General features: G+C 43.5%; 1 protein-coding gene across 1 annotated transcript; it reads right to left on the bottom strand.

Annotated features, from left to right (window-relative positions):
• Positions 1-963: 963 nt before the first annotated feature.
• On the bottom strand, positions 964-6,132 carry LOC109740964 (heme oxygenase 1, chloroplastic). Its single transcript, XM_020300035.4, has 4 exons — positions 5,658-6,132; positions 1,979-2,202; positions 1,437-1,544; positions 964-1,348 (listed from the first exon to the last, which is right to left on the bottom strand). The coding sequence occupies exons 1-4, from the start codon at positions 6,115-6,117 to the stop codon at positions 1,256-1,258; spliced, it is 885 nt and encodes a 294-aa protein (XP_020155624.3). The 5' UTR covers positions 6,118-6,132; the 3' UTR covers positions 964-1,255.
• Between the last annotated feature and the right edge of the window lie 6,556 nt (positions 6,133-12,688).

The raw sequence follows: 12,688 nt of genomic DNA, 5'->3' as shown, positions 1-12,688 counted from the left end.
ACTTAACCCCTACACGAACACTCCAGCATACGAGCCACAACCCAAAAATCACAGCACCCAATCGGATGATGACGACGTGTAAGCACCACCACAACAGCACCGGCCCTCTCAATCTCAAACAAAGAAGGAAAAGGAACACACCAATCCGGACGGAGATAACCGTAGTAGCCGAAACAAGAAGGATACCGAGACAGACGGCCCGCATAGCGATGGCGGCAGCGGCCTCCACCTGCAGCAGGAAGATAAGAGTCGTATGCACCGCGCGCACCACAAAAATCTCAGCCGCCGACCACCTCACGCACGCCCTGACCAGAGTCGCAGCGGGCGGCGCAAGGGACACGCACGCTGCAGAGAAGGCGATGCGAGGAGAACACGCATGGAGCTAATGGCGGCGGGAGGAGCTGTGGCCTGTGGGGAGAATCGGAGGCAGCGCCGGCGTTCAATCCTAGGGTTTGCGTGGGCGTCGGCTCGATTGGTACGTCGGGAAAAGATAGCCCCGAATGTTGCTGGAATTGGATCTAGATGGGGGCGGCGGCAAGGTGATGCGGCGGTGGAGGAGATGGCCGGTGGCGGCCAGAGCTGAGCGAGCAGCGGGCAGAGACTCGGGCAGGAAGAAAATGTTGGAGGAATAAGAGAGAGACTGGTTCACGGAGATGTGTTGGGCAACGGTGGAAAAAAAGCAAACCGGCTATACCTGACAACTGGGGCCACGGGACAGCTACACGTTTGCCTGCCGAACGATCCCTCGCAAGCCACAATTCACCAGGAGGGTGGATTTCTTGGGAGCTTTAGAGTTTTAAGGGACTAGCTAGCTTTGAAGTATGTTGGCCTAAGCCATTTGTTTTATGGGTTTGTATTTTTATATTCAATATATGAAAGTAACATTGATCGGCCTGTACGGAGGAGATACAATATGCTCAAAATTCAATTTCATAATTAAAAAATGTAAATACATTTGCAGTATTTTTCAATATATAAAACTAGACTAACGGTGGAGGAACCACACTGGTATTTTATTAAGAGAGTGGTGAGGCTTGAACTTGGGAGGCCTAGCACACCAGCTCATGTGCTTGACAGTACGTAAGCCCCCAAGTCTTTCTTGTATTTTTCAATATATAGATTGTCAGATTGACAATACTAAAAGTGAAAATGACATAGTATCGTGGTACTACGATCCGATCCGATGATCTGATACAGCTGACAAGAAAACGATACAAGAGACTGAGAGACACACGGGCAGGTGAATATCTTCTGCTCAGGTGAATATCTTGCGCAGACGATCTACTGAATAGGCGAACGACGTCACAGTCTCCTCAAGGCAGCGGTTCTTCTGTTCCCGGGTCCAGCTCTGAGCATAGATGTGATCGGGTTAAGACACTGAGAGACACACGGGCAGAAAAAAAATAAGAGCACGAAATCAAAGCTTGTGGACTTACAGAAGCAACTTGGTTAAGTTTTGTGCGGACATTCTGCAGCAGCTCGGACAGGGTACCTTCCCACTTGTAGAATTCCAGCTCTTTCTTGTTCAGAATCTTGTCAGCAATCTGACATGAATAGATGGCAAGATTACTAGGTTAAACGATATTCATCAATGGAGGAACAGGTGACTCTCGCTCACACCACACTGACAGATTACAGTCTGTCATGATGCCCTGATTTGCATTGGATATGTAAATATAAGGATTCATGCTCCACAACGAAATGGCCAGCTATAGAATGAATGTAGAAGTATTTACATAGTAGAAGAACGAGATATCAAACAGATCCGTGTATAAAGTGACCCTCAACGGAGTGCATAAAGTAATAGCATGCATATTACTATCTTCTTTTGGAATTTCAATCACCAAAACAAGAAGATTGAGAAGAACCAGTGCCAACAACACATTGTTAACACCAATATGGGAAGCCATTCAAACACACACACTATTTGACATCACATGAACGTTTTGGTATAAGGTTTTGTGCTGAAAAGTGGTACCTTTTTGCCGGTCAGTCGACCTCCAGCAGATTGACCAAAGTACATATTATAGAAGTGACAGAAAAATGCTTGCTGGTCCTTCTCAGACAACTCTTCCAGATAAGAAGCATATTTAGTGTCTGAAGCAGATGGTTCTGGAATTGTGTGACCCTGTTCGCTGAACCATTTCAGATCTTTCTTCAGTGCCTCTGATCTCTCTAACCCAGTATTCTGAAACTCCGCATCTGATAGGCATAGATAACTAGAATGTCAATCAGCAGCATCTAGCTAACAATGATGAAAGAAATGTTCCAGCTCCTTACGGCAGGAAAAGGTAGGTAATCTGTCACATAACCACTATGAGATTCCAGTAATTACGCCATTTATTGTTCTATAAGCAGAAATCGAGCCAGCTCGGCTCGACTCGCTAAAGCTCGTTTCGTTAACGAGCTAACTCGACTCGACTCGTTATGAAAACGAGCTCGAATCCAATATTGGCTCGACTCGTACAACTCGCGAGCTAGCTCGTTTAGTATGTTAAGCTCGTTAATGATATGAACATAAAAGCTTACAAATATGATAAAAATGATTACTTGGGAATTTAAAATGTACATATTAAACATGTACAATGTTCACAAACAATTGTAATCATGTGCCAACTTAACTTACAATTGTCAGTACCATCAAGTCAGTACCATGTACATGACCATTGACCACAACCAATTGTACATGACCACAATGGTCAGCACGTTAGTAACATATACATGACCAAATAATTGTAATTTCCTTGAACGTCTAGGCGTTGTGTTGTGCGCCTGGGACGCAGGGTGCTTGGCTGATCTTTTGTACTGAGCCTAACGAGTTACATGAGTACTCGTGAGATCGGCTCGTTTAACTCGTTCTATAAACGATCTTAAACCAAAGCTTGGCTCGACTCGTTATTCTTCTAGTTCGAGTTGATTCGAGTCGAGTCACGAGCTACTCGCTTAGCTCGCGAGATTCGAGCTTTTTTTCTAGCCCTAAGCAGAATAAACAAAGTACATGCATTGAGTTAAACTTTCCAGTTCCAACTACGGCTTTTCCTCATCTTGCTCATTTTAGCTCGAGCTTGGCAAGTTTTCTTGCAGCTTTTCAATCATTCGTCTTATTGTCTCGTGCTTACCATCTCATGCTAATTCTTTTTCCATGCTTGTAGGTTCACCCATCGGTTGGATCCAACAATGTGCCGCTCCACCCCGGTTCTTCTAAAAATCTGCAAGAAAGCCCAGTGACGCCTACTACGGTTCTCAGCCTCTGCCTCAGCACCACACTTCGAACATCAGGAGGGCACTGTGACTCCAGGCGAGTTCTCCTAGTCTTGTGCTACTCATGCTTGTGGGTCTTTAATCCATAGATAGCAATCTTTAATAATTTGGGAAATTTTGGAACTTATGAATTATTCATATTGCTATTGTGCAAACCATATGACTACACTTGTCAAAATTTAGAAGTTGTCAAAATCATGTGAGTACACGGTAGAAATCATGTGACCGTTCTCCTATGTTTAGTCTTTTAACTTGTACGAATTTCAACTTGTAAAAAAAATCATGTTTAGTCTTTTAATTTGTACATATTTGGAACTTGTGGAAATCAGGTGAGCACACTTGTAAAATTCTATAACTTGTCAAAATCTATAATTGTATAATTCATACATTTGCTTTCATATTTGTAGTATCGCATCATGGGCGCCGTCGTCGTTGTGTAGTACTTGTGTTTGATGGATTTGTGATCTTCATGTTTCATGGACAAGTGACTTCAACTTGTTTGATGAATTTGTACATGTTCGGGTACTTCGGAACTCGATGGACCACTTGTGCTTGGAACCTGATAGATTTGTGCTAGATATGTGTGTGCTCTATATATGTTTCTGCTTCTTTTCAGAATGGTAGAATATATTTATTGTGCTGAATTGCAGGGATTTGAAACAAAACAGCTAAAAAATAAAAATAAAACTGGGGCCTTTACCGAGTGTTACACTCAGTCAAGGTGCCACATGGCAGAATCTAGTAGCATCTGGGCGCCTCTCTGACGAAATGGTCAGGCTGGCAATCGTTTTGTCGAGTGTATTCTGAAATACTCGGCAAAAATTTCGCAAAATACACTCGGCAAATAGTCCAGAACCGCGGTGTGTTTTGAAAACACACACTGTAAAGTTTTTGAATATTTGTCGTGTGTTTTCTGTAATACACTCAGCAAAGTTTTCGAAACTTTGTTGTGTATTTCGAAAATACACTCGGCAATTTTCGGAAACTTTGCGGTGTATCGGCTTAAACACTCAGCAAATGATGTCACGATGGCTCTCCGTTAGTGTCAACCGGCCGTCAAGGGTGCTTTTTTGCACAGAGATGCAGAAAGACACTAGGCAAAGACTTTGCCGAGTTCTGGGCTTTATACACTCGGGAAATGTTCTTTGTCGACAATATTTTTACCGTGTCCTATTTGCCGAGTGTAACACTCGGCAAAGTTTTTGCCGAGTTTTATTTTGGGTTTACCTAGTCTTTTTGATACTCGGCAAAGGTGCCAAATCCGGTAGTGCATGATACATAAGGGTTTCTGCTAAGTATGTCAACACAAATAGGGAGACGGAGGTTGCACTGCAAACAGTGATGTAAAAGGAGCCAGCCATCTAGCCCTGGCTATGCGCCACCCTGCCGCCAGCATAGTGCCTAGCGCCATTTAGAGCACTGATTTTCACAGATCAATTTGCAAAAAGGCATTGAAAGCCATCAATGAAAAACAGTCTTCAATTATCATTCTAAATGCAAAGTCCGGGGTAATCCTCCTTTTCGTAAAAAGAAAAAAAAACATTCTAGATGGAGAGACTTCACATGCACGACTAAGATGGCAAATATAGCTTCCAACATGTTTGCCAAGTAGAGGAAAAACCACTATAGCAATACGTACCGTTATATGTGAAGCAAACAAATACACCACATCCATATCACAAGCAAATGCGAATAAAAATGCACCAGTTCCAAATAATTTTAGTTGATAATGACTTGATATACTTCATCAAAATAATGACTTGATATATGAACACTGTCACTAGAAAATGTCGATGAGATTATTCAAACTGGAAAGTGTGAAAAATTGAAGCGAAGTGTTTCCCCTGGAGCATTTTAGATACAAAATATTGTCGAATCACCAAGGAATTGAACATGCCTCTTCGCAACAGGTGAGAACCTACCTACGTTTTACTAAATTTGTGCGGATCCAATCTTAATTCTGAAGTACATCTCATCACAGGTTTATAATAGCAAAAAAAATCACACAACATTCTGTTGAACATTCAGTGTAATATCTGGTTTTACAACAAATTAGGCATGTATTATCTCGAAAGCATCCGCAATAATCATGGGTTAAAATCTTTGAACACCTTAATTTGGATTAGTAACCCATGATTAGTATTAGGATATCATATTTTTCGCAAACATTATCAGTAATGGCAAAAATAATTGCCTGTCTCTGAATCCTGTCTCTTGGTAAACATTCGATTTTAGTTTAGCAGAAAGCAGTATGAATGGATTATTGTGACCAAAATAAACTGTAGCACGAAATCTCTACCCGCCCGCCACACACTAGAGGAGGCAAAACATTGACTGGTAGAGCTAATTAGTAATTACACAAAACCAGACGGAAGGACGGGTTTGCTGTGACTCACACCATGGGACGGCAGCGCGGTCGACGATGTTCTCGAGCGTCTGGAAGATGAGCTTGCTGTCGACGAGGAAGCGCAGGTAGGCCTCAAGGTTAGGCTCCAGCTCGTTGAGTGACGGTCCCTCAAGCTCCTTCTCCCCTTCGCTGGCCTGGTCCTTGGTGTGCATCCGCATCGCCGCAGCCCTCATCTCCTCTACGAAGGTCTTACCGGCCCCTTCGTCCCCTCTTGCCGCTGCCGCTGATGCGACCATCCTCCTCCGCTGGGAATGAATTTGCACAGAAATCCCGGGCACACGGCGCGCCCCCAACGACACGGACCGGCCGCTGCTGTTCATCCCAGCGGCCGAAACGGAGATAGATACGCGCGGAGAGGAGGCAAGGGTTGCTGCTGCGAGCGCCATGGAGTCGACGATGGCGAAAGGGAAGTGCGGGGGTTGGTGGCGAGATACTGCCGCGGGTGCCATGGGAACGGCTTCACTTATAGCGCTTGGGTATCGTGCCAGGGAAGGCGAGTCTAGCACATGGAGGAGCACGACACAGATTCTTTGACTTGCAAGAGGAAAGTCAGATAAGACTTTGGCAATTCTCAGCCATTAGATTTAACATCTGCGGTTCAGATTTGGGGCTACGGGAACAAAACAGTACAACGACAGTGTTTTTCCACGGTGCTTTTGCTAGTGCAATTTGTCCCGGAGCATCTCCAGCCGCGCCCCCGACAGGTCCTCCTAGGCGCCTTTTACGCGTCGGCGTCGAAAAAACCCTGCTCGCGTTCCCAAGACGCCGAAATCTACCGGCTCGGCCCGTTTTTCGGCCCGGCGATCGCAGGCCGAACTCAGCGGGGGGGGGGGGGGGGGGGGGGGGGGGGCAAGGGGCAAACACGCCTAGGCCACACTGTCAGGTGAAAAGTCAAGTCAATCGTCCAGATTCGCCTCCCACCCCCGCGCGCTCGGCCACCACCCTGCCGATCCCGGCGCCGCCCACCGCCCTGCACCGCTAGATAGGCCATTCCCCACCGAAAAAGAGAGAAGGTTTCGCCGCGGCAGCCTCTCCACCACGGTCCGGGCGAGTTTTCCGACGCTTTGTCTGCTCAACGATGGACTCGGACGACGAGGAGGCGCTCGCCGCGCTGCTGGAGGAGGAAGCCGATGCCGACGTCCAGGAAGAGGAACATCTCATGGTCCTCGCCACCCTCGCTAGCCTGCTCGGCCGCGGCGAGGTGGCTCGGCACCGGGGCGGCTGAAAGCAAAGAACTGGCATCGTCTGGAAGGCTACTGCATGCTCTACTCCGACTACTTCACCGACGCTCCACTATATGGCACAAAGTATTTCGGCGCCGTTATCGGATGAGCCGAAAGGTTTTCCTCAGGATTGTGAATTCCATCCTGGAGTTCGACAGCTACTTCAAGTGCAAGAAGGATTGCACCGGCAGACTTGGATTCACCTCAATCCAGAAGTGCACGACATCTATGAGGATGCTTGCTTACGAAGCTCCCGGTGATTCACTCGACGACTATGGGCGCATGGCCGAGTCCACGACCATTGAGTGTTTCTACAAGTTCTACAGGGCAGTGGTGGCAGTAGTTGGACCACAATACTTGCGAACACCCAATGCGGAAGATACTTGCAAACACCCAATGTCGAGCACCTATGGAGGCTCAAGGACAACGCCTAGCTCGAAGTGTGATGAAATATGAGTTTTTATTTGTTGAACTATATAATTTGTATTGAACTATTTGTTGTCAAACTATTTATTGAACTATTGCATTTCTATTGATTTTCTGCGATGAACTATGTGATAGAAAAATTACTGAATTTACGCCGAACCACGGCGAATATGGACCGATTCGCGCCGATATCGGGCCATTTTTCGCTGAAAATGGCCAGAAAAGCAGGCACATTTGCATCAAAGATGGGCCGATATCGGCGACCTAGGGGCGACGGCTGGGTACCGCCGACTCGCCCCCAGGCGGCGATTTTTATGCCTGGGGGGGGGGGGGGGGGGGGCAACGGCTGGAGATGCTCTCACAATCCACCGTGCACTCCAGTTTTAATCTCCGCATCTACATGTATCGCTCCCAGCCGCGAGGATTTCTCCGTGCTCGAAGGATTAAAAGAACGATCCCTTCGCCGGTATATATCAACGCATACTGTATTTCAATCCATCAGCGTTCCACCGTCCAGAGAGCATTGCGTTAATGGCGAGAGTAGAACAGCCTTCCAACCTATGATGGAGAACTCTTGGAGAAGTATTGGGCAGCCCTAGACGGTCCTAGAACTTGCTTGTATGCCTTGTGTGTGAATACCATTCGGGAATAGTGTTTTTATCGGTAACACGACAGTGCGAGGAGAGAGTTAAGAACCTTAGAAGGCGGCTTGGACTTAAACATTGTATTGTGCATGATAGTAAAAGCAAAGGAGCTGGTATAGCTTTGTTTTGGGATTAAGGCATTGAAATAAAAAGGCTCTCATATGGTGTGAGATACATCGATGTCACTATCCGTGATGATCCCCATGGTCCGAAGTGGCGGGGAACTTTTGTGTATGGGGAGCCTAGAAGTCAAGATAGACACTTTATGTGGAGTTTGCTAAGGAGGATTAAACCGAATGTTGGCGTACCTTGGCTCATGATTGGTGACTTCAACGAATGTATGTGGCATCATGAGCATTTTTCTTCAACTCGAAGATCAGAAAGTAAGATGGCAAATTTTAGAGAGTTTTGTCTTACTGTGAAAAAGATTTTTGTTGTGAATGCTACCTAGCATAATCTCGATATGGCATGAATATTAAGACACGAGTGAATCAAGACAATAGTCTATCAATTTTACATAAAAACATCAATTCTCAGGAATACCAACAAACAATCATGCCTTTCAAAGTAACAATGCTAAAGGACACTATCCCTACAAAATCATATAGTCTTCTCATGCTCCATCTTCTTAATACAAAGTATAAATCATGTACTACCCCGGTGTCAGCCAAACAAGTGGTTCATACTTTTTAATGCGTTTCAGTTTTTTCAACTCTCACGTAATACATGAGCGCGAGCCATGAATATAACACTATGGGTGGTATAAAATGCGGTGTTAGAGGTTTATGTAGTGAAGACAAAAATGAGAAAGTCTCACATCGACTAGGTGGATCAATGGGCTATGGAGATTCCCATCAATCGATATCAATGCGAGGAGTAGGGATTGTCATGCAACGGATGCACCAAGAGCTATAAGTGTATGAAAGTTCAAACTGAAAAACTAAGTGGGTGTGCATCCAACTTGTTTGGTCATAAAGACCTCGAGCATTTGAGGAAGCCCATCATCGGAATATACAAGCCAAGTTTATAATAAAAAATTCCCAATAGTTATATGAAAGTGACAATATAGGAGACTCTTTATATGAAAAACATTGTGCTTCTTTGAAGCACAAGTGTGGAAAAGGATAGTAACATTGCCCCTTCTATCTTTTTCTCTTGTTTTCCTTTTTTTTTCTTTTTCGCCTTTTTCCGTTGGGCTCCTTTTGGCCTCTCTTTTATAGAACGGTCTCATGGACTTCATCCCCAGCTTAATTTGAGTAGTCCTTAGTCTCCACATTCTTTTCCTCACTAGGGCAATGCTCTAACAATGATGATCATCACACTTTTATTTTCTTACAACTCGATAAAACTAATACATGATGACTCTATATGAATGTCTCTCGCAGTGTACTAGGATGTGCAATGATCTAGCGTAGCAAAGATATTAAAAAATAAACAAGCCATGAAAATATCATGCTAGTTATCTTGTGATCATGCAAAACAATATGACAATGAATGATCAAGTTATGTATATGATGATGATGGAAATTGCATGGCAATATATCTCGGAATGGCTATGAAAATGTCATAAGGCCTTATACAATGCAAGGTGCATAATAGAGGTGCTTGAAGAAATAAACCTGGCTTTTCTTAAGCACCGGTGCTTATTTATACAGGGCGGACGCTTAATTAAGCGTCTCTCCTATAGAAATAGGCACCAGTGCTTAAACAAAACCCGGTTTATTTTTCTAGCACCTCCCTAAGCACCTAGCATTGTACAAGGTCTAATAGGTAGGTATGGTGGCTGTTTTGACACTAGTAGAAAAAGGGTCAAATGTGAGACACATTAGTCCCGGTTTGCATTTGAGCCGGCACTAATGTGTCCATTAGTGTCGGTTCAAACGGCTAGGCGGGAAGAGATCTTCAGTACCGGTTCAGGTCGAACATTTAGTACCGGTTCATGACACGAACCGGTACTAAAGATGCTGGGGCCCGGCCAGCCCCTTTAGTACCAGTTCGTGACAAGAACCGGTAGTAAAGAGGTTGTCGCAGGCTGGTTTTAGTCCCACCTCGCTCCCCTAGCAAGATTTTTACCACCTTAAATATGTTATTTCTCAAACTAGCACAAGCACTTGGTCTTCATTGAACTCTATGTGTAGAATTTGTGGTTGCAATATGAGTCTTCACCGGTTTTTAAACCGTTGAGGACTGATATTGACAATTCAGATTGTACACAAAAAGTTCATTGATAATCAATGTATTTTTTATGTATATTTTTACATGTTTACGCCCTCACTCTCTCCACTCACTTGGTCTCCCCCTCAATCCCCCCGCGTCGGTCCTCCCCCGCCGGCCGCCCCTCACTCTCTGCTGACTTAGCATCTGTTACACGGGCGCTTCATTTTTTTAAACTTATTTGAACTCCAGACTTTTTTTGCGTTCCGTATGCAGCATTCAAAGCGAAGTCATCAATTTTGAACACGTTGTGACATCATTTTGCTGTTTTTCATTCATTTACCGATTTGTTTAGAGAGCTAAATGACCGTGAAATTGAAAATCACTACAAAATGAACTCTAAAAATATTGAAACTTGGCATGGTATCATCATTTCACCCACATAGCATGTGCAAAAGAGTAGAGAGGGTTACGGCAAAAACTGGACGCACTTCGTGTACAAACTGGACAATCTCTTTCGGAGTATCAGGGTTTCGGACGAGAACTTGTCTGTTACACGGTTACTTCTTTTTTTAAACTTATTTGAACTCTAGACTTTTTTTGCGTTCAGTATGCAGCATTCAAAGCGACATCGTCAATGTTCAACCCTTTCTGACATCATTTGCTGTTTTTCAGTCATTTACTGATTTGTTTAGAGAGCTAAATAACCGTGAAATTGAAAATCACTACAAAATGAACTCTGAAAATGTTGAAACTTGGCATGGTATCATCATTTCACCCACATAGCATGTGCAAAAGAGTAGAGAGGGTTACGGCAAAAACTGGACGCACTTCGTGTACAAACTAGATAATCCTTTTCAGAGTATCAGGGTTTCGGACAAGAACTCGTCTGTTACACGGTTACTTCATTTTTTAAAACTTATTTAAACTCCAGACTTTTTTGCGTTCAGTATGCAGCATTCAAAGCGACGTCGTCAATTTTCAACCCTTTCTGACATCATTTGCTGTTTTTCAGTCATTTACCGATTTGTTTCGAGAGCTAAATGACCGTGAAATTGAAAATCACTACAAAATGAACTCTAAAAATGTTGAAACCTGGCATAGAATCATCATTTCACCCACATAGCATGTACAAAAGAGTAGAGAGGGTTACAGGAAAAACTGGACGCACTTTGTGTACAAAGTTGACAATCTCTTTCGGAGTATCAGGGTTTCGGACGAGAACTCGTCTGTTACACGGTTACTTCATTTTTTTAAACTTATTTGAACTCCATACTTTTTTGTGTTCAGTATGCAGCATTCAAAGAGATGTCGTCAATTTTCAACCCTTTCTGACATCATTTGCTGTTTTCAGTCATTTACCGATTTGTTTAGAGAGCTAAAGGACCGTGAAATTGAAAATCACTACAAAATGAACTCTAAAAATGTTGAAACTTGGCATGGTATCATCATTTCACCCACATAGCATGTGCAAAAGAGTAGAGAGGGTTACGGCAAAAACTGGACGCACTTCGTGTACAAACTGGACAATCTCTTTCGGAGTATCAGGGTTTCGGACGAGAACTCGTCTGTTACACGGTTACTTCATTTTTTAAACTTATTTGAACTCCAGACTTCTTTTGCGTTCAGTATGCATCATTCAAAGCGACGTCGTCAATTTTCAACCCTTTCTGACATCATTTGCTGTTTTTCAGTCATTTACCGATTTGTTTAGAGAGTTAAATGACCGTGAAATTGAAAATCACTACAAAATGAACTCTGAAAATGTTGAAACTTGGCATGGAATCATCATTTCACCCACATAGCATGTGAAAAAGAGTAGAGAGGGTTACGAAAAAAACTGGATGCACTTCGTGTACAAACTGGACAATCTCTTTCAGAGTATCAGGGTTTCGGACGAGAACTCGTCTGTTACACGGTTACTTCATTTTTTTAAACTTATTTGAACTCCAGACTTCTTTTGCGTTCAGTATGCAACATTCAAAGCGATGTCGTCAATTTTCAACCCTTTCTGACATCATTTGCTGTTTTTCAGTCATTTAACGATTTGTTTAGAGAGTTAAATGACCGTGAAATTGAAAATCACTACAAAATGAACTCTGAAAATGTTGAAACTTGGCATGGTATCATCATTTCACCCACATAGCATGTGCAAAAGAGTAGAGAGGGTTACGGCAAAAACTGGACGCACTTCGTGTACAAACTGGACAATCTCTTTCGGAGTATCATGGTTTCAGACGAGAAGTCGTGTGTTACACGGTTACTTCATTTTTTTAAACTTATTTGAACTCCAGACTTCTTTTGCGTTCAGTATGCAGCATTCAAAGCGACGTCGTCAATTTTCAACCCTTTCTGACATCATTTGCTCTTTTTCACTCATTTACCGATTTGTTTAGAGAGCTAAATGACCGTGAAATTGAAAATCACTATAAAATGAACTTATTACAACTCCGGACTTTTTTTGCGTTCAGCAGGCGCCATTCAAAGCCATGTCATCAACTTTCAACCCTTTCTGACATAATTTGCTATTTTTAATGCATTTACTGATTTGTTTTGAGCTAAATGGCCCTGAA

Source organism: Aegilops tauschii, chromosome 2 (genome assembly GCF_002575655.3).
Source record: "Aegilops tauschii subsp. strangulata cultivar AL8/78 chromosome 2, Aet v6.0, whole genome shotgun sequence".
Lineage (NCBI taxonomy): Eukaryota > Viridiplantae > Streptophyta > Magnoliopsida > Poales > Poaceae > Aegilops > Aegilops tauschii.
The sequence above is the reverse complement of the archived record's forward strand: the minus strand, read 5'-3'. Positions and strand labels throughout refer to the sequence as shown.